Source organism: Balaenoptera borealis (genome assembly GCF_965194805.1).
Source record: "Balaenoptera borealis genome assembly, chromosome: 8".
NCBI classification, from domain to species: domain Eukaryota; kingdom Metazoa; phylum Chordata; class Mammalia; order Artiodactyla; family Balaenopteridae; genus Balaenoptera; species Balaenoptera borealis.
The window spans coordinates 32,551,101-32,576,319 of record NC_138865.1 but is presented as its reverse complement, the minus strand read 5'-3'; the positions used below and the strand labels follow the sequence as shown (position 1 = coordinate 32,576,319).

The 25,219-nt window shown below is 39.5% G+C and overlaps 1 protein-coding gene and 1 pseudogene across 7 annotated transcripts in view; both read right to left on the bottom strand.

Annotated features, from left to right (window-relative positions):
- Positions 1 to 25,219, bottom strand: part of LOC309633338 (contactin-associated protein-like 3) — a 281,195-nt gene that overhangs the window by 47,474 nt on the left and 208,502 nt on the right. For 3 of the 6 annotated variants that reach the window (XM_082402042.1, XM_082402041.1, XM_082402043.1), the window contains exons 2-3: positions 17,290 to 17,400; positions 4,199 to 4,392 (exon numbers count right to left, since the gene is read on the bottom strand). The exons of 2 other annotated variants lie outside the window; for them this stretch is intronic. In XM_082402042.1, the coding sequence (XP_082258168.1) occupies positions 4,199 to 4,392; positions 17,290 to 17,400 (305 nt within the window). Of the gene's footprint in view, positions 1 to 3,152; positions 3,528 to 4,198; positions 4,393 to 17,289; positions 17,401 to 25,219 lie in introns of those variants that run through there. One more of the 6 variants, XM_082402044.1, reaches the window with a different exon arrangement.
- On the bottom strand, positions 1,251 to 2,943 carry LOC309633335 (nocturnin pseudogene; annotated as a pseudogene). Its single transcript has one exon. The product of its transcript is annotated as a nocturnin pseudogene (transcript).

Genomic DNA, 25,219 nt, shown 5'->3' with positions numbered 1-25,219 from the left:
CATGGCAATTACTTGTTTGGAAACCTTAGGTCAGCCAGCCCTAAAAACACTCACATAGCCCTTCCCACTTTGTTCTTTTATCTAGTATTAGACAACTAACTAGTTTTTCTTGATTCAATTTGCATCAACATTTATTGACTAACTAATAAAAGCTCCAGGGATAAGAAATTAAGTAAAAAAAAAAAAAAAAAAAAAGTAAAAAAAAAAAAAAAGAAAAAAGAAATTAAGTAGACCACAATCTATTAAGTTATAATAAGTTACAGAGTTCTAAGGAAATTCAAATGAGGGCAGTTTGTTACACAACGAATATTATCATTTTGTTGCCTGTTACTTTTATAGATAAGCTATGTGCTAAGACATAACGGCTTTTTAGCTGACAATTTTCTTCTTACTCTGACAATTAAGAAAAATATTTCTTAAGTTATACAACATTCTTAGCCTAAATTAAATGGAAGATACACTGTGTATTTTTTTTTTTTTAGCTTTAAAAGACCATTTATTTATTGATCTTAAATATTTACAACTCAGGGGTAAAATATCTATCCATTTATTACCAATGGGCTATTTTTGGGGATTTTTTGTTAGGAAGGGGTTTCACCTGTTATCTTTACCACTTTTATTTCTGAGGGAAGAGAATTCCAGGTTATCTTTCTAACTCTATATTCTGCTTTCTAGTTGTTTTAAACCAGTCACCTGGCTATTTTAGTAAATCTCAAGGACAGCCTCATTAACAGGCTAGAAATAGTTTCCCATCTCTGAAAAGAAGGTCCCACTGACTTAGCCACTGCCACATATCAGCTCCTAAACAACCTATTGTGCAAAGCATATTCAATACATATAATGACACTTTTGAGTGACCGCAAATGTACACCGATAGCATTCCGATGGAAAACCAGAAATGGAATTTCTTCAAGAAACATAATAATGGGGGACACGGAGGCACAGCAAGGATTTGTGAAGAATGTATCAAGGAGAACTGATATTTCCACTTAAATAGCAAACAAAAACCCCTCCAGCCTAAACAGTTCCTCTGTACACTACTATTTTATTAGACCCCAAGTAAGAACATCTTTAGCGCTTTAAGATGACTATAAATTACTCTATAACTTATGTTTTGCATGGTTTTTAAATGTTCATAATGCTATAATTTATTTACTTAATTTTACACAAAGATATAAAAAAAATAAATATTGCCATGCATAACTTGTTGATATTTTTAAAAAACCACAAATAAATAACTTGAAATGTTGTCTAGAGAAATTGTTCCTGCATACTTGTTAATTACAGGGGACTCGAGCAAGTCTATTTTAATACAGGATCCTCAAACTAAAAAAGCTTCCAAACAAAGCCAAGTATAATGCCCTTAAATGATCAAAATGTAATTATTAATGCTAAGGGAAAGAAAACAATACAAACCGAAACTGGAGTGCAAACACCTTTTTCGCTGTAGGTTTTAATGGAAAAGGTTTGTGAGCAAATGGGGTTCCTTCCCCAAGGGCATGCTGGAAACATGGAAGGTGAAGTGAGAGGAACTGGGGAGCCTTCCTCAGTCAACCTCTTATCTTATTTCAGCTTCCTGAAACGTCCCTGGTTAAGACTTGTGACTAAAGAGACACAGACAAGCATTTATATAAATGTCCATCAAGGTTCCTCGTTAAAGCTAAAGTCACACACTAGGGACAGGTGGTCTGAAGGGTAATTGAAGGACGGTAGTCGGTTGGGTCCAATCTGTTCCTCGGTGAGCAGAGCCAGGGCTGACCTCACGCTGAGCGCATGCTTGGAATACCAGATATAATCCAGAGTGTGCCGGCTCTCGCCCGAGGTCCGGATCTTCCAGGTCGTGTACGGAGGTTCCGACTGCCCGTCCGCGCTCAGCAGCTTGTAGGCGCTGTTCAGGTTGAGGCTGGAGGACGCGAAGTGTCTGTAGACCTCCTCTGTCGGCTCTGCGTTGAAGTCCCCACAAACGATAAGGGGAATCTTGGCTCCCTGGGTGATGTTCTGCAGGTTCTGGAGAAGGTCACAGCCTTGAGCTGATCGAAATCGCTCCCAGCCCGTGCGAGCCTTCAGGTGGGTGACGGCGATGCAGAACTGCCGGCTGGACTCCTTGCACTCTAGGGTCTGGGCAATGGCCACCTGGTTGGTTTTCAACGTCATGGCCGTCAGCCTGATGTTGGCACTGTTGACGAGCTTGAATCGGTTTTGGAGAAAAAACAAGGCACAGCCATCTGGTCCGTTGTTGTGTTCCATGTCCAGACAAGGTGACCAGGGCTTGGGGAAAAACGTGCCCTGATAGCCCAGTCTACCGAGGAGGGGGCGGAAGGTGTCAAAGTAGTGGTCCACCTCTTGCAGGCATAGTATGTCGGGCTGGTAGGCTAGGATTTCTTCCAGGATGAGACATTTCCTCTCTTCCCACTTGAGTGCTTCAAGAGGGCACTGTACAAAGCTCTCTTTGCCTTCTCCAAGAGCTTGGGCGAGGCTGTTCCACTGCATGACCCGGATAGGCGCGTGGCTACTACTGGGGCCGTCGGCCCTCAGATCCACGAAACCCCTCTGGAAGCGGGGAGGCCGGGTGTGCAGGACGGCCCTGCACTCCTCAAGGAGCTCTTTAGGGTCAATGGGCTCCAGCTGTTCCGGGTCGGGCGCCACCAGATACTCCGGGTGCCGGGCGGCGGGGCTGCCGTCGAGGGTCTTGGTGAGAGCGCTGTAGAGCCTGCTCGTGCCGTTGCCCATGGGACACGCCGTTCGGGAGCACAACCTCGCGACGCCGCGGGCCGCCGAGGCCGCCGCCAGGAGCCGGGGGGAAGCAAGGCGCGGGGCGGTGGCGGGCGCGGGCGAGCGGCGGCGCGGCGGCGGGCCGGGCGGGCGGCGCAGGCCGGGCGCGTCCCTCTGCAGCAGGGCGGAGCAGAGCCGCCGCGGGCTCTGATACATGCCGGGCGCCGCCGCCGCCGCCGCCGCCGCCGCGGCCCCTGGCGCGCCCAACCCACCCGCGAGCCTCACCGACGCGGGCGAGTCGAGCAGACTGTCTGGAGCGTCCGAGCGGAGGCTCCCGGGCTCCTTCTCTTCCCGCCGCGGCCCGGGAGAAGGTGCTGGGCAGGCGAGCCCGAGACTGAGCGGCTGATGCTGCGGCTGCTGCGACGCGAAGACTACTGTGTATTTTTTATTGTGGTAAGATATACATAACAAAAAGTTTAGCATTTTAGCCACTTTTAAGTGTACAGTTCTGGACATTAACATTCACATTGTTGTGCAAACATCACCACCTTCCATCTCAAGAACTTTTTCATCTTCTCAAACTGAAACTTTGTCTCCATTAAAACACTTACAGTCCATTACTCCCTTTCCCTGGCTCTTGGCAACCATCTAAATTATATTTTTAAGAAGAAGAAAAAAGTAATTTCTTCTCCACCTGATGAATCTTCTTCAGGCCACACCCCATCAGCCAATTGCAAACCTGCTGCAGACCTTTACAACACTCTACTTTTAGAGCTTCTCATTCACAGCAGACTGTGATTTAAAGATATGAAATGCTAAATATAGAATAAATTACATAAATTTTAATATTCAAAAAGTTAAGCAAACAAAATTTAATTCTTCTAAAAGAAGCATGGATATGTAATCAGAAGTAGAAACTATGTCACTGATGTAAAATAGTTATGATTCCAAAGAATCCTAGGGATCTATTGTCCATAAATTACAAGGGGCCACATGGTGCCCAAGTTCCTGTTGGAGCAGGAACTCAACATATCCCTCAACAAGTCCTCCACAGAGAGACTCTCCATTACATCTATTTTTACATGTTCAGGGTCTTTCAGAAATTTCAGTTTATCAGAGGGCACAGAGAAAATGAATTCGCTTTATTTAAAAATGCTGAGGCAATATAAACTATTGTGTTTGTTTATCAAACAAAAATAAAATCAGTCGTATGTGACTTATTTATTCCTTAGACTTCACACTATTTAAAGGAAGAATGGGAAGACATTTTCAATATTTCGCTACATTATAAAATTGTTTTACTTATTTCATAAATTAGCCATGGACGGTGTCTTCTGGAACGTCACATGTGGCTTACATTCAGTGGAAACACTTTCAAGTAACTTAGGAGGCTCTGGTTCTATACTTGATCTGACAGATGGGCAGCAACATGCAGTAACTGGCATAATTCATCCTCCGACAGACTGCTTTTCAATAAAGCACATACCCAGATGCTTTCCTCTCGTCGATATTGCTTCCAGTTCCTCCCGCCATCGCTGAACATCAGGAGGTAGCTGGTCACCCAGTCGGAGCTCCCGTGTCCTCCCTGGGTGGCCACAGCTGTGACCTCCATTCTTTCTCCAAGGTCAATCTGCAGCCACTGGTATTTATTTGACACCAGGGGAGACCAGCCACCAGCTCCTTTTTGTGGGAATAAAAAGAAGAAAACCGGTAAAGACAGAGAAATCTTTGAAATCTATATTAACCTGTAAGAATGGGGTCATAAATAAGATTTATGAAAATCATAGTTTCAAATTCTGCGTTATATAATGCCCCAGAATTATACAAACACACTCACATACACACACACAAACACAAAATAAAAACACAGGTTAAATGTAAATGGATGAAGCCTATATTAATTGTTTTGTTTCTTAGTTCATAACCCCTGACTCTCTGGTATTGGGGTGTCCCGCTAAGTGAAACTGCTTAATGTAATAGGTGGACAACTAAACACCATGCCATTACATCAGTGCTTGGAACTAGTGTCGTTACTGGCTTCAATGCATGACTTGCCCTTTGTTGGACATAAACAAAGGGCAAACTTTCCTTTGTTGGAAAATAACAAACTTTCCTTTGTTGGAAAATAAAGCTAGAAAACCTTAATTGTGGATTCCCAGCATGAGGAAGTACAATGTGGAATGTTGGGATAACAAAGAGGGCTATGGCATAGCCCTACACTCATGGTGCTTACAGACTCATAAGAGAAGCAGACATTTCAAAGAACAATTTGAAATGCAATATGGGAGGGGTGGAGGTGAAAGTGATTTCTGTGCAGGGAGGGAGAGTTCTAAAAAGTCAGCAGGGAGGGTGAGCGAGAACCCAGAGGAAGTGAATGGGGAGGAGTTTCTCAGGTATTCAAGACAATAGGCGCAGAGTGGAAATTACTGTGCTTTGTTTTCTCCAGTGCCTGTGAGACACCGAAGAATTAGGGATACCTGTGAATGTATGATTGATATATTTTGTTCTTCTAGTTTAACAGAAACATGAGTTTTGAATTTGGATTTAGATGTCATATTAAATTTTCTGAATTTAAATTATTATGCAATATAAAAATTGGGAAACAGGTTTGAAATGCATTCTGGAACTGATATTTTGCTAATTATCCATGTCTAGAAAACACAGTGTCATGTAAACAGTCCCTAACACAAAAAAACTAGCTTTAAAAACAATTTTCCCCATTGTCCTGACATCTAATTTGAGGCTCTCATAATAAGGTCTGACACTTTAGACAACATTTATTATCTTTTTTATTAGGGGCTATTATTAACATCCATGTCCTGTTTACAAAAGCTGTTACGACCAAGTACATGTCAGGAGGTGTGTGACATGGTTACAAGACAGCTCAAAGGAAAATGGAAGTGGAGCGCTTACATCAGGGTGTGGAGGTGAAACTAGCAAGTGGGCACATCTGTTGCTTCACTATGTCCTCTGCTAATGGCACTACGTGTATAACCCTTAGCAAAATTGAAAGCTTACAAATTCTTTAAAACTCAAATTCTTTCTAAGATTTCCTCATTTCCTGCAATCTTTATTCCAAAATTCCAAAATTTCCTCTCAACCACAAGCACAATGTCTTTTCCTTTGATCCACATCTTAAACATGCCACAACTCTGGCTGTTCTGTAATGCATTATGAAACTTTTTATTTTGAAATAATTTCAGATTTACAAACGAGTTGCAAAGATGGGATAGGGAGTTCCTGTCTACTTTTTACTCAGTGTGTCCTAATGTTAATATCTGACATCACCATGGTATTTTGATCAAAACTAAGCTATTAACACTGGTACAATGGTAACAAAACGACAAACTTTCTTTTGATGTCTCCAGTTTTTCCACTAACTCCCTTTTTCTGTTCCAGAACCCCACATTGCATTTAGTCACCTTGTCTCCTTAGTGTCTTCCAACCTGTGATAGTTTTCAGTCTTTCTTTGTCTTTAATAACAAGATTGATCACCACCCAACACCTTCTTGCTACTTCTACTGATTTGTGCAAAGGTCCCTTCTAATGTTTGATGAATGATAAGTCCTTCTGGGTTCTAGCTGAGGGTTAACTAACAGTCCCAAGTAACATTACTCTGCAACTGCCTGTAATTTTATAATAATTGCCAAAAGAAGGCAGAAATTAGGTGTTGGCTTTTAGCTGATCATTTTAACTTAAAGGTTCTACATTTGAAGTTTTATATGAATCAGTTTCAATCTCTGCGAAACTGGTAAATGTCCTGTATTCTTAGTATCAAGGTTGTAAAGAATGTACTGAAGATACTTCTTCTTTTTGCATTTCACAATCTTTCTCTGTCATCTTTAATCTCTCTTGAAGCAGGAAGTATCATCAACACGGGTACCACATGTACAGAAATGCAACAGAGTAAAAAGCATCGGCATGCTTCCAGCATCTGCCCTGGGACCAGCCTCTCCCACAGATGCAGCCACGTCTCTGTCAACCACTCTTCACCATCTGCAGGTAATCAACCTTGAACATTTCACATTCCTTACCTGTGGTGAGAAGGTGCTACTGGTATGCAAATTAAGCTATCTGATTAAGTAGGTACTCTGATAAAGTAATGAAACTGCAGAATTCCCTGTGCTGCAAAGCAATTCATTTCAGCTGGGTAACACAGCCACGGCGTAATCCCCAGACCCCTGTAGGGTGATGATGTTGAATTACTGTGCATTCGCCCATGCACGCAGTCCACCGGGGTAGATGCCCTTTTTTCTAATGACTGGAAAAAGTGGGAAATGCACAAATGTAACCTGAGGACTGTTAGGGAGCCCCGAACAGTTTTACTGATGGGTAAGGGAGACACTGTTCTGTAATGGAAAACAAAACAAAATACACTGAAACAACATTAAAGTGGGTACGCCTGAGCACAGCCGCCCCACCAGCTCTTAGCTGCAGAGCAGTGGTTCTGAAACTGATCAGCCTGCATTATTCAATGTTGCAAATCTTCAGTAAATTCCCCCTGGGAACCAACACCCCCTGAAACAGAGCCCAGGGATTTGCAATTACTGTTTTGGAGTCACCAGTGCTGAACCCACAAGAAAGGCACTTGCCCTCCCACCCAGCTCTTCCCCTGACCACACCACAGACTGTCTTTTTCCATTGTCACCGTCCTGTCTCCTGCCTCAGCCCCTTAGTTGAATAAAGTGTCACAATTCATACAAAGGAAAACATGTCCAGAGGGTCTGACTTGCACAGAACAAGGTTCCACAGCTTAGGACACTGAACACAAAACATCCCTCCCAGCAAAGTGTGATAGGTATGCTTTAGGGCTGCAATGAGAATTCAACAAGAAGCTGTGTTAGAGCATCTAGCACAATACTTTCTCTCCCATACACGATCGCAAGACGGGAGACAGTCATGGTGAAAGAGGGGTGACATCCAGAGTGTGGGGCATTGCAGTCTTTTCATTACTGAATGGCCCATTACCTGCCACTTTATACTAGATAAAGGAGAGAAAATGAGGAAAGCCAAAACTTGTCACAAGCATGTGATGTGTTCAGGACCCTCCCTGATGCTCTAAGTGCTACCTCACAACTCCTCCATGCACCCGGCAAGTGGGACGGGTGTTACAGTCTCTGCTTTGCAGACAAGCAAAAAACAATCATTTTAGGTTCGGGTGAGGGTATTTTATTAAAGCTTAGCTCCCTTTTCATTCTCTACCCCTTCTAAGAACATATCCCTGCGATTTGTCAGTTATTCAGTATTGTTTGCTTATCAATACCAGACTGTCTTTTATAGTGATATACTGGCAGATATATTGGAAGGTTTCTGTCTCTAGTTATCCCTGTGTGATTGTTCCCCCCCCCCCCTTTCGTTGGCTCAGACACAGGCAGTGACTTGTGTCTTTGGGGAGAGGAAAGGCTGAACAGGAAACTCTCAGCGAGGGCCTTAATTATTCTGGTCACTGATCAAGATGAAAATGACCCCTGCCCCTGGTGGCCACGGGGCATGCACTGTCATAATGAGTGTCAGCTTTGTGCAGAGGGGGAAATTACCCAGAGGTGGAAATTACCCAGAGGTGAAAAGGAGAATAGCTCATGCCTTCTTCAAGTTGGAACAAGGTCCAGAGCAGAAAGATACTGAAGGGAGCAAAGTCAAGTGGGATAATCTGAAGTGAACAGACTAACCTATCTCCAGGGCATCTAAATGTCAAGCAAGTAAATGGCTAAATCGAAATTGTAACCAAGGGAACTTTCCCTCCAAGATCTTCATTACATTGTCTCAAATAGGAGTTCATCAAGCTCTGTGTATTTCTTTCCTCACTTAAATGCATCGTAATTCACAGAAAACTCATTCCAGATTCCAGGCGGGGCTGGGTGAGTGGGGAAAGGGTGAGATAAGCAGGAGTAACAGATGTTCCCAGGAAAAAGGGGCCATAGGGCAGCAGGCCCTGGGGATGCTCCCTGACCATCCCACTCAGAGATCTCTGGGATTTATATATTGGTGTTTTTGTCACAACCCTGCCTACATTGCTGAGGGAAATTTAAGCATTTGCTCCAGCTCTGATTTCTTAAGGAGCAATTCCAACTATCTACATATACCTTTTCTAGCTATCAGGATGTAAAAAATGCAGAAATCCTCCCTCTGGACCTGTCTAGGTAACCTCTGATTCCCTTTCTGCTGTGCTTCCTGCAGTCTGCTAGCAGCCTGAGCAGGAGACAACAGGTAGCTTTCCAAAAAGTGCATCCATAATGAAAAAAATCACACAGAGCTGCCTAATTGTAAAACAGATTCCTGTACTAAATGCAGACATACCCTATAATGGTTTTGTAAACAGACAATTTAAAATTAAATAAAAAATAAGTGTATACTTGTTAATTTGTGATTCAAATTAAATGCCAGTGATATTAAAGAAAAAAAGTACAGTGTGACTGTTCACACGTGACTCCCTTAAGTTCTGTGTGCAGTGTCCCGAGGGACAACTTTCAATGCCCTTGGCAATTAACATTCATTGCTGCAGCTCTTTCTGCATAAAATAAACAAAAATCCATTGCTACTGTGTGTTTTGTTTTGCTTCTCTCATAGACACTCCTGACCAAGTTTTAAAGAAACACACAGTAGCGAGGCATTCAGATCTGAGTTGATCTCAGGCTTTGCAGTTCTTATGTGTTTGAAGTTCTGTATTGACAAGACTATAAGATGATTTTGCTAATTTCTCACCTTAGAAATAAAATACGAATTGCCCAGCAAGCCTATAAACCATCCGAACATGTACTAAATACCTCATGCATGACTGAATAAAATGTATGACCAAGTTTATTTGTGCATCTCCCGTGAAATCTTCATGTTTATGAGAGATGCAGCTCTGAGATCTGGTCTAATTCTATAAAAGCATCATTGTGCATCTTTCAGAGGCCCCCTGAGTTATTCAGAACAGATATGATTCCAGATCATTGTTGAGGCCACTCAGAATAGCTGCATCTCCCTCTGACATGTAGAGAGCAGTGGGGAATCCAGGATGCCCAGAAGGGCAGGAGGCCAGGCGCTCTGCTCCAAGGCCCCCACCACTTCCCAGGGACACACCGTTACTCTTCTTAAGGCAAGAGCTCCTTTTTCTTTTTAATTAAATTCAGTGTAGGATCATGTCAGGAAATGCAAGGGTGACATGCTTAGAAATAAAACCATGAGTACTAAATTATCCATCCATACTTGACTGCTCAGTTAGCCAGAAGCCTTTGGAAAAAAAGTCCATTGATGGTAAAACTTACATTTTCTTTAGTGATGTTATGTAGCTGAATTCATTACAATTTGTAAGCACACTGTGGAAGCCTTGGATAAAAAGAGATATGTACAGACGAGCTGCTATACAAAATAGAGTAGTAAAATGAGAATGCAAAAAGGATGAGGTCTGAGCCTCACAAAATGTAAATACTACTGACAAAGGTGCATTTTTCTGGGGTGTAGGCATTCATCCCCAGCAAAGTATGGCATTATTTTGTGTCGGAGAAAAGCCTGCTCCACTGGATTTCCTTGGAGGAAACATGGCAACAAGGGAAGAGTCTACTGCAAGGATCACAGGACAGAGAGAACAGGGAACCCCTGAAATACCATCTTCCAGTCAGCCCCTAGTCCAGAAGCTCCTCATTAATGTTCAGAGCAAAGGTGGGAGTAGCTGACCACAGGGTCCACTGAGATATTCCATTAGCCTTTGTCACTGGCTGTGGCCTTCCTGGACCAGTCTCTGTGCCACAAGTTAAACCAGAAGTTCAAGACTCCTGTGTGCTTTGATCATTAGTGATCCCAGATGCCTCATGAAAGGTTGCTAATTGAACCTCACCCCTTTGGCAGGATTGAAGGTCACCTCACTTGGTACGTCTTTCATCAGTGACTCCAAACAAGAAAAAGGGAATATCCCTACAAGAGGCAATGTAATTGCATTGGATGAGTAAAGCAGTATGTAATGGGATAAAATATATCTCCATAGGGATGCCAATAATATTTATTAAAAGTGGAGTACACAAAGACATCACGGTGTATGTCAAGGATACATTCTGTTAAATAAATAACTTTCATGAACATTTCTGTATATTATACATGATGTAAAAGTGATTACTTTGGAAAAGAACAGAGTGGAATTTGCTAGACAACTATTTTTGAATTTGGATAGTGCTTAGAAGGGCTTCCACATACCTTTTGGGAAGTTGCCAAGTACGTCATAGGCAGTACTGACTCTTGGAAAAATACTATGGCAAAATTGTGGCCACCATAAGATACTTACTGGGCAGATTATAAACACAGACATAATTTTGCAAGGATAAACTGTTGTGTTTTTCATTCCTCTCCGGTAAATCCTGTTAGCCAGTGATCATTATCCCATGAAGCCCTAGAGAAGCCAGGGAGGGCAAAGACCAACTAAGAAAATAGGAAACAGGACGTGTGATGTCTCCCTCTTTGGCAGGAAGAAGAGATGGGAACCCAGACGATCGTGGGAAAGAGAGGAAATGGAGGAAGGGTAAAAGGTGGTGGGAGGGTGATTCAGACACCTTGCTCAGGAGCGAAGTCCCAGGGGGATCAGAAAAGTGAGAGGAATAAGCAAGCTGTGGAAAGGCTTTGTCTTGGCTTCCATTTGGAATTTTGGGAGATCACCTTGTAGGGGGCTGTGTAGTCATTACTAATGGTTGCCAACTATTTCCCTTCTTCTACCTTCCAGGCACTTGGAGGATTGCGATTTCCACGCCCCCTGGTGGTTGGGTGGGGCTATGTGACCAGCTCTGGCCAACAAGCTCTGAGTGGAAGTGATAGGTTTCTTCTGGACTAAACTGCCAGGACAAAACCATTTGACGATCTTTTTCCCCTTGGCATGGTGAACCAGACTGCCCACAGGCCATCAAAAGGGGGCACAGAAGTGAGATGAGAGTCTGACTGGATCTGAACAGGTCAACTTGGCAAAGGCAAATTAAACCTGTAACCAAGGCTGCTCAGGCTGGACACCAAATGAGACTCATGGTCAGCCTTCAGGGAGGCAAGAAGTGACATCGCAAAGATCCCGGAAGGGACAATGACCTGTTCCCTGGGAACACGGTCTTACCAAGAGGTAAATCCGCCACAGGCTTCAGGAGCAGGTGCCAAGTAACCCTCAGCGTTAAAAGCAGACAAACTCCCTTCAGCAGATAGCAAGGAGCTGAGCCCCAACGTGAGAAGCCCCACCATCCAGCTCCATGAGGGCACCAGCCCTTCTGTAAACCCAAACACTGTCTTGGAAAGAAGCAGGAACAAAGAAATCTGAGCATCCCTGGAAGATGCTCACCCATTCAAAAGAGTCCACTGAATTCAAAAGAGACTGAGGATTGCCTTATTCTGGGGGTAGTGCTATAATTTGGGCTACTTGGTAGAGAGAAATGACAACATTGCCTCCCTGAAGGTTGTTGACAACGCTGAAAAACACGTTTGGTTTGTTCTGGTTTGTCTCATCTAGCATCTTAGGTTCTATGGAGGTAACCTGGAGACTCCAGACCTTGAAAAGGACCATGGGAAAATCTGAGCAGATGAGTTCTGTGTGACAACTGTACGGCAGGGTCTGCACGAACCCTGGGATTTGGGGGCTTCTCCTCTCACATGCTACCATCATGCCGTGATTTAATAAAGTTGCCTGGTCACCAAGACAGTGCTCTGTGCTTTAGTACATGGGTGTATTTTACATGGATGCTATTACATTTGGCCTGTCCACTGCACTCAATACCCACAGTTGCATCTGCAGGATCATTTGTTAAGAAAAATCGGAAAAAGAATGTGTCTTGGCCCTAATAGGTCTAAAAACTTTTAGGAAGCACAGATAAACAGAATGAAAAATCTGACATCCAGAGGCAAAAAGTCCCCAATACATTCATATGCCTTTATAAAAATCTGGTTTGCAAGCCCTTTTATTGCCATCTGAATTGCTCAGACTAGTATTTGGGAATACTGACCAGTTCTACCAGGCACGTAGCCTGTGAATAAAAGATAGAAATACTGGAGAACTACGATTTTATGAAAAAATATGAGGGACAAGTTTATTATTATAAGATTTGCATCAAACATTTTTGATGTATTCAGTAATATTCTGATTTATATCAGGAGTTGATATACGTCTAGATATTTTAAATTATTATTCACTCTTTCCATTTTCTAACATTTCTTTGTAAAAAACAGTGAATTTTACATCATAGCTTATTTGGGATATTGCAGAGTCCAAATAATCAGACGTTCCAGGTTATAAGAAAATATTTAGTGTCTGATGCCCAGGCCTAAGCATTGTCTCCTAATCGAATCATGTGTATTTATTTCCTGCTAAAACCTGGAGTATTAACTTGTACTAGTAAATGTACTTCCTAAAGTGAGAAATAAATATCTTAACGCTGAGAATTGTTGCTAATATGCTCAGCCATCAATTGTATTGGGAGCATTAGACAAAATCTTTCCTGGCTCCACCAACACATAAGTCTGTTGTGAGGAAATATGATCAATGTCTCGGTACGGGAAAGGTGAAGAATTACAAAGAGAAAAGAAAACATCCAGTCAGTTCAGCTTGTCTCCATCTACTTTCTGTTTGCAATACACAATATAGTAATCTGATATGCCATTTTTGATCAAGTTAAATTTAAAGCAGTCTCATTTGCACTGTCAGTGATGAGTGGCTTGCCGCATTAGAGGGCGTGATTTTCAGCATCTGGGCCATGAACGGAGTTGTCCCTCTTTCTGGGGATGATTGTTTATGCAAGCACTTTGGGGGAACAAAAAAGGAGAACAAAATGTGTGTACACTTCCTCCTAATCAATCTCAATCAGCTCTGGCCAGACCACTCATCTCACCACCATACCTGGGGTGACTAAAGAGGACACGTCACGTGGCTAAAAAGAACATGTTCTCCGGAGTTGGAAAGCAGCATCTGAAATGCTAAAGCCAGTTTCATGAAGGGTCACCTCCAGTAACAATAATTGTAAAAACAAAAGGTTATTTTCACATGCAAGATCTAGAATGAAAGTCCAGCGTGGTTTACTCTAAGGTAGTTTGTTTACTTTTGGTTTTGGTTTTTTAACTTTTGTTTTGAATAAACTTGGATAAACTGCATAAAGTTCCTTTAGGAGATTTTTGAGAAGAAAAAAATGAAGTCAATATTATAGCATGTTCTTATTTAGAATACACAGATTTCAGCAATCTTGATTTTATATGAGAAATATTAGGTCACTTGTAATTCTAGGAAATATCAATTTAATATTGATGGAAACAAATTCAGCTAATATGAATAGTCAAACCCAATTTGACTGTAAAGATGTAAAGCTTCAAGAACTTTACATTTTTATCTAATGGCATCTATTTTCTTGAATAGGTATATGAATACATGTACGTGTCTGTGTTTTACCTCTTAAAAAAAAATCCATCAGTTCTGAAAAATTATACATTCAGGCATTTCCAGTAATTTGTGTTTCTCTGTATAAAAAGGTAAGGTGTATGACCTCAGAGGGGATACTTTGTTAAATGTATTATCTGGAACCCAATCCCAGACTTCAAAATGGGAATGCTAGAGGAACCAGACTAGAAATTTCAAAAGTAAACTCCAGGAGCACTTAGTCCAATGTTGAGTGATGATACTAGCCCATTACTATCTCTACAATAACCAACACTTCCATTAGGGAGCTCACAGAAAACACTGGCAAACAGGTGGTAACATGCTCAGGAATCATGGTTTTCAAAGATGCAAGGTCTGCATCTCTCTGCTTTGGCCCACCTGTCCCTAGAAACGCCTGGATCCCTCCTAACTTCTCTGCTCATTCCTCTTAATATCCTTCATAGACTTCTTTCTTCTATTTATTGCAAAGTCTTTTCTAAGAAATATTTTACTACTTTTCATAAATTAATAGAAAACAAAATAAATACATAAACTGCATAAGTAAAAAATATGTAAAAGAGAAAACATGAAATGTGCAATAAGTTCTAGTCAATTAATTAACATTTGTTATGTGTTGAATCAGTGAAGTACTTTAAAATCATAAAATGCCTTAAAGTTTGAATTATTTGGCTTTGGGGGGTTAGACAGTGGGTCAAATTTATATATATGCACACACATACAATCAAAAATTATGTATAGACTATTCTCTTACTACCTTTATGTATCAGGTAGATGAATTGATCAGCTGCTATGTATAAAGTTCTTGGTGGAAGCTGTGATATTTGAGACATTTCTAATTCTTCATGAACATTCTAGAAGCGCAATGACTTATGGGCAAAATAAGAAACTAGGGGTGTAAGACAGACCACCTTCTTTAAAACTTCCAAATACTACAACACAGACCAAGGAAATTTTAACCATACAATCAGGGAGTCTAACATGATTTTCCTCACTAGATCATACACAAAATATTCCAAAAAGCTAAAACTACTATATATGAAGAATCATCGCCCTCATTATATTCATCCACATTTCATACTATCCACATTTTACATCATAATCATCTAAACTAAAGTGAACTAATATGTTCTCCAGCATTTACCAAGGCAAAGGAAATGTCAATAAAGACTCTGGGATGCTGGCTTTTAACAGAAAACACATATAGATAATCCTTCAGAAGGAATATTGATAAATTGTGCTGTCTAAAGCATGCTTTAGAAATGGGTCTGAAATCAGGTGGTAATATCTAGGGATATTTAGTGAAATGTACACTATATGCAATCAGAGTAGCAACAACCATGAAAAAAAAACCCTCATCAGTTGATTGCCACTCTTAAAATAATTAATTTAAATTTGCAAAGAGAGTAGTTTAAATATAAAAGATAAGCTTTGTACTTACCATTTTATAATGATGGCTTATAATATTCTGAGTTATTAGTTTTTTAATTAAATATAATGGAAATAAGTTCATCTTAAGCTTCAGGATTTTCCCTTCTAATGTTTATAAACTTCCCAGTGCCACCATATTGATAGCACTGGAGGCCTGAATCATAAAGATACTCTACACATGCAAATTAGAAACACAACACACAAGCCCCTCGGGCCTCTTTAAACTAATTAAATATGGCTTATTTAGTTGTTACAATTTTAGGGAAACCACTGGAAAGTTTAGATGTTAAGCTGATATTAGAATAACCACCAGACCGAAAATGGGTAATTTGATAACTGATCTCATTGAAATCTGGTTTCAATGAGAATATATTTTTACTGGGGTGCTAAAAATGATTATGAATGATGCTTTGAGGAGTAAATATCTGGCCACAAAATGCTTTTTCCTGGGAAAAGACCATGAAGGTGGACAATTAATGGACATGCCTTCCCATCCTGAGCTCATTGAATTTCTTCACCTGTGTTCTTACTCTTCCCTGCCAATCTATTTGATCACTTACTAGGTTCCCAAATTTGATCCTTAAGGACACAGTAAAGTTCAAGCTAGACTTTAACTCTGATCTTAGAAATGTCAAAGAAAGGGAGGAAAACACTCAATTCCTTAGTAGTATCTCCAGAATTTACAGCAGTGCGTTTACATGGGACACAGTTAATTTTAACTTTTACTTTCTGAATTCATCTTTCATTTAAAAAATCTATCCCTTAAAACAGTAGCAAAACAAAAGCAGAAATAGAGACACAGACGTAGAGAACAAATGTATGGATACCAAGGGGGAAAGGGGTGGGGTGGGAGGAATTAGGAGACTGGGATTGACATATATACATTATTGATACTATGTATAAAATAGACAACTGATGGGAACATACTGTATAGCACAGGGAGCTCTACCTAATGCACTGTGGTGACCTAAGTGGGAGGGAAGTCCAAAAGGGAGGGGATATCTGTATGGGTACAGCTGATTCATTTTGTTGTGCAGTGGAGGCTAACACAACATTGTCAAGCAACCACACTCCAATAAAAGTTAATCAAAAAAAGTAGCAAAGCATTTGAATTTGAAGTGTATGTATTCACTTATTTAATCCACTGAATTAGTATTTGTGCAATAGAAGAGGTAATTCACTCGACAACATTCAAGTAGCAAAAATGGACCTTTCCAAAAAGTAAGTCATTAACTCCCTTCCCACTAATAGGAAGGGAATCTTTATTTTCAGTAGCAGCCTTCACCTGGTCTCCTCCCAGGCCAAGTCCTGGGAATGGAGTCATTTTCCCATGACATCCTTTGGCAGCTTCACATCTTGCAAACATCAGGCTTCCCCAGTGGCTGCAGCACTGGCTCCTTCTTGTGTTGTTGTCGTTATTCATGACCAGCGCACTTGACTAGTCACCCTTCTGTCGCCGGTCCTAAAACTAAAAAGGGATGATAACCCTGGAAAAAATCTAGACTCCAATAATTCCCTTCTCATAAATCTTATTGATGATCATTTGCTGGCAATCAATAGGGAAGGAAGATATCAAAACAAACCAAACAATGGATCATAAGCAAGAAGAAAGCTAGCAGAGGAATACTAGCAGATATGATGAACCTGCTGCTTTCTTCAGTTTCATTAAACTCAATATAATTAAGTTTTGACCTATAAGAAGGAATATGAACTAAAAATGAAAATAATTCTCTCTGGGAAAGAATCAGCGTGGATTGACAAGAAGACAGCTGCAGACTCACCGTCTCTGCGATTAAGGCTTGCGAAGCCAGGGCCGTGGCTGCTGGACCGCTCTGAGGAGCTGCTGAAGGAAGCCCGGGCCAGGGCAGACGCCAGAGGAGCGTCACAGCTATCTGGGGGGAAACACCACGTGCGGGTTAATACACTGATTAAAGCTTTCCTGTCCTCTCTTCCTCTCTTCTTCCTTCCCTTTTACTTTCCTTTCCTTCCTATTTCCCTGCCACCCTCCCTTCTCTTCTTCCTTAATTTCCTTTCTTTTTAGTTAACAGGCTAGGAAAATGCTAGAGCCTGTGGCAAACATCAGTCTTGATCAGAGGTGTGTTAGTAAACGTTGAACAACAGGCTCTTAAGGAAAATTAAAAACCCTGATTGGTAGCATTTGCCACTTTCCATGGTGTAAATACTCGTACCATGGCCAATTCAAAGCTAGCAGCGTGATGTCACTGACCAGGAAGTTGGAAAAAGAATCATTATATAGTATTTTCACCACGCAGACACAAGGTATGTAAATAACCTCAAGAGCACTGATAACAGCAAGATGACATAAAGTAGGAAGTGGTGAGTTTTCAGAATGTATTACTTTTGTTTTAATATGATTTAATTAATTATGTTTATGTAATTTAATTTTTAATAATGATTGTATTTTCATGCAAAATTCATGAAAAGTTAATGATTGGCTCTTGCTAGCTGCTAAAAATTGGTTCTAGCATGTCACTCCTAAGTGGGAAAATATTCAAAGTATTTCCTTGAAAATCAGAAAGAACACTTTCACAGACACCACTGTTTCTATTGAACATTGCACTGAAAGTCCTATCAGTACGTAAGAGAAAATTTAAAAATTAAAAGCACAAAATTGGATAAAAAAGAGCAACCGTTATCGTTTCCAGATGATATGATTATGGAGGTAGAAATTCTGAAAGTCATTGGCTAGCTTAACAATTCATTATACAAAAGCTGATAGTATTTCTAAACTTATCCATAGTTAGAAATTAAATAGAATAGCAAATACTAACAAAACATATAAAGTATCTAAGAATGAATCTTACAGAATTTGCAGGACATTTATGGAGATTATTATAAAAATTGTATTGAAAGACATTAAAGAAAAACTACATAAATTCAGACTACAATGATTGCAAATAGGAAGACTACTTTTAAGGTACCGGTTTTCCCTAGCTTGATCTAAAGATTCATTAGAAGTTCAATCAAAGCTCAGGAGGGTTTTTCACGGAACTTGAAGCAGTGAATCACACAGCTCAGGGGTTCTTAACATGTGGTACAAATATGATATAGGGGGTCTGTTGAGATGAATAGAAAAAAATTACATCTTTATTTTCACTAACCTCTAGCTAAAATTTAGCATATTCTTCAGTCACAAATGTAGACAAACCAGACTATATTCACCAGTGCCCGTGCATATGTTACCAACATAAGTTACAGATATTTTAATAGCAATCGTTGTCACAGACATCTAGAAATATTGTTTATGGTCCCCTTTACTTCAAAATAACAGTATTTATTAAAGTCACCACTAGATCTTGTTTTTGAATGCGCTAATAACTAAGAAACCACTGTTACAATTTCTAGTACATTGATATCAGCATTTCAATATAACTATTTACTTTGTAACCCTATGTATACATTTTATGCATTTACAAGCATTGCTGTGAGAAGGGGTCAGGCTTCAGCAAAGTGCCCGAAGGGTCCTTGGAACAAGGAAGAGCAAAGAAGCTCCCGTTGTGAGTGTGTGCACTGCAAGTACAAAGCTGTTGAGACATTACTGGGGCATTATTAGCCATTCAGAAAATTCCAGAAGATTGGGATCATCCACAATCCACAGTCAGCTGTGCTAACTCGAATGTTAACGTGACAATTTCTCAGGGGACAATTTCTCTGCCTGTTGAGCAGACCAGGCCTGCATCATTCCCCCTTTAGGTAAAGGGGTCCCAGGGATCTAAGTAACCTGCTCAAAGTCACAGAGCTGGTGGAGGGTAAGTGAAGATTATCTCCATCAACTGTTTAGCTTGGGAAGCCTGCTCCTTTCCCAGCCTCCCCCACCCCCCCCCCAGCACGGCTTCCTTTCTGAGTCTCCCCAGACGCTCCCCACTCAGTCCCCTCTGCTCACATCTTTCTCATCTCACCGTATTGGGGTCTCTCCTTTCTGGGTTGGAAACAGTGAGGACCAAGTGTAGATTCTGGAGCCAGACAGGGTGTGGGCATGACATTTACCAAGCTGCCTACTCTTGGGAAGTCACTGGCCCTCCCTAAGCCTCAGTTACCTCATCTGTACAATGAGGATGTCACACAACTGAATCACACAACTGGACAAAGGGGAATCACACAATTCATAGGGTTTCTATGAGGATTAATAGTGTTTGCTTTTATTATTTTCAGTATGGTAAGACAAGTCATCACATAAGCTTCTTCAAAATATTCTATAAGGACGTTTTCCCTATAGAGAGTTATAGAAGGCAGCATGCAACGTTCCAAGCCATATTCTCATTTTTTATTCTTTCCTCAAAGAAGGCATATGAATCTTAGTTTTTAAAAAAAAAAAAAAAGAGTAAGATGTACTGGCACTTATGAAGTCATCTTTGTCTTTGAGAAACAATTTTAAAAGTGATCATTTTCTTTACAACCCTAATTGGTTGTTCCAATTCACTTCCACACAGTCAAATTTGAGAATGCACGTGATCAAAAAACGTGACCATGTCCAATAAGGTACTTGGAAAAGAGCAGCTCTGTGTTTGGACAGTGTTTTCTGTACATTCACTGTGTTTTTAACTAGATTACATTCAAGTAAGGTGAAGTCTCAGATGCCACCCAAAAATCTCCTTAACCATTGTTTTCAATCTGAAATGTCTATATTTTATACTACGATTCCTGGAGCCAAAATTGTTAAGACACAATTTAATTTTCTTTTTCTGGAATCATTAAAAAATATTTGATTTCCACTGAATATTATTCTTATCAATAGTCTGATACATACTATTTCTATCCAAAAAAAAAAGATGAATCCTGAAATGCTTCAAAGCTACAACAATTATTCATAAATAATTGTTTTTAACAAACGAGATGGCAAAACAACTGAAAAGTACAACTATTTACCACTTAGGGGGAAAATGAGGTGAGTACAAGTAATAATCTTGTAAGAATTAACAAATGAAAATAGACAGATAATATTACCGTTCAATAGGCTAAAGCAAGTTTATTTCTCTTCATAATAACACTCATATTAATAAGAAATTATTCTATGAAATAATCTCAGTTTTGAAATGCACTTATTCCTTCAAAAGTGCAAATGTACTCAGAAGCTCAAATGTTCTCAGAAAAGCTTAGGAACTCTAAAGGGAAACTGAGGATCCATTGTAACGTGTCTTATAGAAAATACAGACACACCGTAATTGTTCATGATTTATGTATGATTCAGATCAGAGTGCTCGGCACATCCCTGTGTGCATGCTTCTATAATACGTTCTTATGTATTAAATGAGCAAACATTGTCTCAGTAGTTGTACCTATTGTAACATCATTTTAATCAATGGCCTATTGTTTGTCCTGCCAACAGAACAGCTTTATACAGAAATTATTAAACAATATTTCAGCTTCTGTTTTTAAAAATTATATATATATTCTTTTCTCCAGGTAAAATCTTAGAAATTTGGAACTTCCCATAGCTGGGGAAAACATAATTGCCTTAATCCCCTCAATCTAAGTGACACTATCTGAGTGTTTTCCAGACCCTTGACCTCCTCCTAAAACTACTTAAATCTACCCTCTCCATAAATAAAAAACAGACCCAGACAAACCTCTTTGGATTACTACAGCTCCTTGGTGATGCATGCTCTTAGTTTCTTCAGAACTTTCAAATCCAGTTTATACACAACTGTATATAAATGGCATCTTTTCAATATGCATTATGTTCTAAAGTAGACTAAAAATTCCTCAGCAAAGAAAATGTCACTTTACTGAATTCATTGATGAGCTCTAGTAGTTATCTGGTAGCACCTGTAGGATTTTCTATGTCTAATATCATATCATCTGCAAACAGTGACAGTTTTACTTCTTTCTTTTCCAATTTAGATTCCTTTTCTTTTTCTTCTCTGTTTGCCACAGCTAGGACTTCCAAAACTATGTTGAATAAAAGTGGTGAGAGTGGACATCCTTGTCTTGCTCCTGATCTTAGAGGACATGCTTTTAGATTTTCACTGTTGAGTATGATGTTAGCTGTAGGTTAGTTGTATATGGTCTATATTATTTTGAAATATGTTCCCTCTAGGACCCTTTCTGGAGAGTCTTTAATCATAAATAGGTGTTGAATTTTTGTCAAAAGCTTTTTCTGCATCTATTGAGATGATCATATGGTTTTTATTCTTTAACTTGTGGTGGTGTATCACAGCCATTGATTTGCAGATACTGAAAAATCCTGGCATCCCTAGGATAAATCCCACTTGATCATAGTGTATGATCCTTTTAATGTATTGTTGGATTTGGATTGCTAGTATTTTGTTGAGGACAGATGAATGGATAAAGAAGATGTGCTACCTATATACAATGGGATATTACTCAGCCATTAAAAAGAATGACATAATGCCATTTGCAGCAACATGGATGGACCTGGAGATTATCATACTAAGTGAAATAAGTCAGACGGAGAAAGACAAATATCTATTAAAAAATTTAAAACAATAATTCAAATAATTATTTTAATAATATAATAATAACCTTCCAAAACAGAAAGCACAAAGTCCAGAGGGCTTCCCTGGTGAATTCTGCCAAACATTTAAGGAAGAAATCATGCCATGTCTCCATAATCCCTTTTAGAAGATAGAAACAGAGGAATACTTTTTAACTTATTCTATGAGGCTAATAGTACCATAATACCAAAACCAATCACAGATATTACAAGAAATGAAACCTACAGACCAATATTTCTCATGAACACAGATGCAAAATCCTCAACAAAATATTAGCCATCAAATCCAACAATGTATAAGAAGAATTACAGGGAATTCCCGGGCAGTCCAGTGGTTAGGACTCCATGCTTCCACTGCAGGGGGCCCGGGTTCAATCCCCGGTGAGGGAACTAGGATCCCACAAGCCACACGGTGTGGCCAAAAACAAAATAATAAAGTAAAATAAAATAAAAATTTTAACAGATTTTTAAAAAATAGAAGAAGAATTACATACTGAAACAAGTGGAATTTGTCCCAGGTATTCAGGGCTGGTTCAACATTCAAAAATCAGTTTATGTAATCCATCACATCCACAAGCTAACAAAGAAAAATCACATGGTGCTATCGATAGATGAAGAAAAGCATCTGACAAAATCCAACACCCATCCATGGTAAAAACTCTTGGTAAACTAGGAATAGAGTTGAACTTTCACAAATTGATAAAGAATATCTACCGAAAACTTACAGCTAACACCACACTTAATGGTGAGAAACTGGAAACTTTCCCCACTAAGATCAAGACTAGGCAAAGATTTTCCCTCTCACCACTCCTTTTCCACATCCTACTAGAAGTCTTAGTTAATGCAATTAGACAAGAAAAGGAAATAGAAGGGATACAGATTAGGAAAGAAATGTCTTTGTTATGGATGACAAGATCATCTATGCAAAAACTCCTGGAACTAATAAGTGGTTATAGCAAGGTCACAGGATACAAGGTTAAAATACAAAAGTCAATTGTTTTTCTATATACTAGCAATGATCAAGTGGAATTAGGAATCTGAAACACTATGCTATTTACATTAGCACCTAAAAAATATAAAATACTTAGGTATAAATCTAACAAAATATGCATGAGATCTATATGAGGAAAACTACAAAACTCTGAGCAATTAATCGAGGAAGAACTAAATAAATGGAGAGATACTCCATGTTCATGGACAATACTCAATATTGATTGTCAAGATTTCAGTTTTTCCCAATTTGATCTATAGATTCAAGGCAATCTCAATCAAAATTCAAGCAAGTTATTTTGTGGATATCAACAAACTGATTCTAAAGTTTATGTGGTGAAGCAAAAGACCAAGAACGGCCAAAACAATATTGAAGAACAGAGTGGTAGGAATGACACTACCTGATTTCAAGACTTACCATAAAGGTACAGTAATTAAGACAGTGTATTGGCAAAAGAACTGGCAAATAGATCAGTGAAACAGAACAGAGAGCCCTGAAGTAGACCTACACAAATATAATCAATTGACCTTTGACAAAGTAGCGAAGGCAATACAATAGAGCAAAGATAGTCTTTTCAATAAGTGGTAATGGAACAAATGGACTTCCATAAGCAAAAACATGAATCTAGACACAGACTTTTTACCTTTCCCAAAAATTAATTCAAAATGGTTCACAGATCTAACTGTAAAGCACAAAACTATAAAACTCCTTGAAGAGAACATAGGAGAAAATCTAGATGAACTTGTGTTCTGCAAAGACTTTGTAGATACAAAGCCACGATCCGTGAAGAAAAGAACTGATAAGATGGACTTTATTAAAATTAAAAATTTCTGCCCTGCAAAAGACAGTCAAGAGAATGAAAACACAAGCCATAGAATGGGAGAAAATATTTGCAAAATACACATCGAACAAATGACTTTTATCCAAAATATACAAAGAACTCAAACTTACCAATAGGAAAACAAACAACTCCAATTAAAAAATGGTCCTAAGTTGACTTTAACAGACACTTCACCGAAGAAGATACACAGATGAGAAAGAAGCATATGAAAAGATGCTCCACATCATATGTCTTCAGAGAAATGCACATTAAAACAACAATGAGATACCACTACACTCCTATGAAAATGGTCAAAATCTGGAACACTAATGACACCAAATGCTGGCAAGGATGTAGAGCAACAGGAACTCTCATTGGTGGTGGGAATGCAAAATGGTGCAGCCTTTTTGGAAGACTGTTTGGCCGGTTCTTACAAAACTAAACATATTCCTACATGCAATCCAAAATCTGTTCCTTGGTATTTACCCAAAGGGGTTGAAAATTTATGTCTACACAAAAACAGGCACAAAAATGTTTATAGCAGCTTTAGTCATTAAACGCCAACACTTGGAAGCAACCAAGACACCTTTAGTAGGGAATGGATAAACAAACTGTGGTACATCCATATAGTGGAACATTAGTAATAAAAAGAAATGATCCATCAAGCCATGAAAAGACACAGAAGAAACCCAAATGCATATTACTAAGTGAAAGAAGCCAGTCTTTAAAGGCTACATACCATACAATTCTAGCTATATGATATTCTGGAAAAAACAGAAGTGTGAAGCCAGTAAAATGATCAGTGGTTGCCAGTGTTTAGATGGGAGAGAGGAATGAATAAGAGGAACACAAGGGATTTTAAGAGCAGTGAAACTATTCTGTACAATAATATAATGCTGGATACATGTCATTATACATTTGTCCAAACCCACAGAATGTACAACACCGAGAGGGAAACATCAACTATGGACTTGGGCTGACTATCATGTGTCAGCACAGGTTCACCAATTGTAAACTAAAAAAAGTATCAACACCACTCTGCAGAAGGATGCTGGTAATGGCAGAGGCTAAGCATGTGTGAGGGAAGGGGGTATATGGGAAATCTCTGTACTTTCTGCTCAATTTTACATAAACCTAAAACTGCTCAAAAAATAAAGTTTATTTTTAAAAAAGGGCAGGGGGGCTTTCTCTTTATCAACTACCCTGAGTATTCACTTAAAAATAAGTGCTATGATTTAAATAACTTACTGAGAAAGAAGAGAAACTTTCAGGGTTTTTTTTCCCCAGTTATACATCCTGGAGCCCATTTACAAAACTTAGTTCTATCCCTTCATGGTTTTAAAATCGTGCAAGGGTGTGTGACTCTACCAGCCTTCAGAGGAATCAAATATCTGGAGGGAGAATGGCTGTAGTTTTTCATGGATT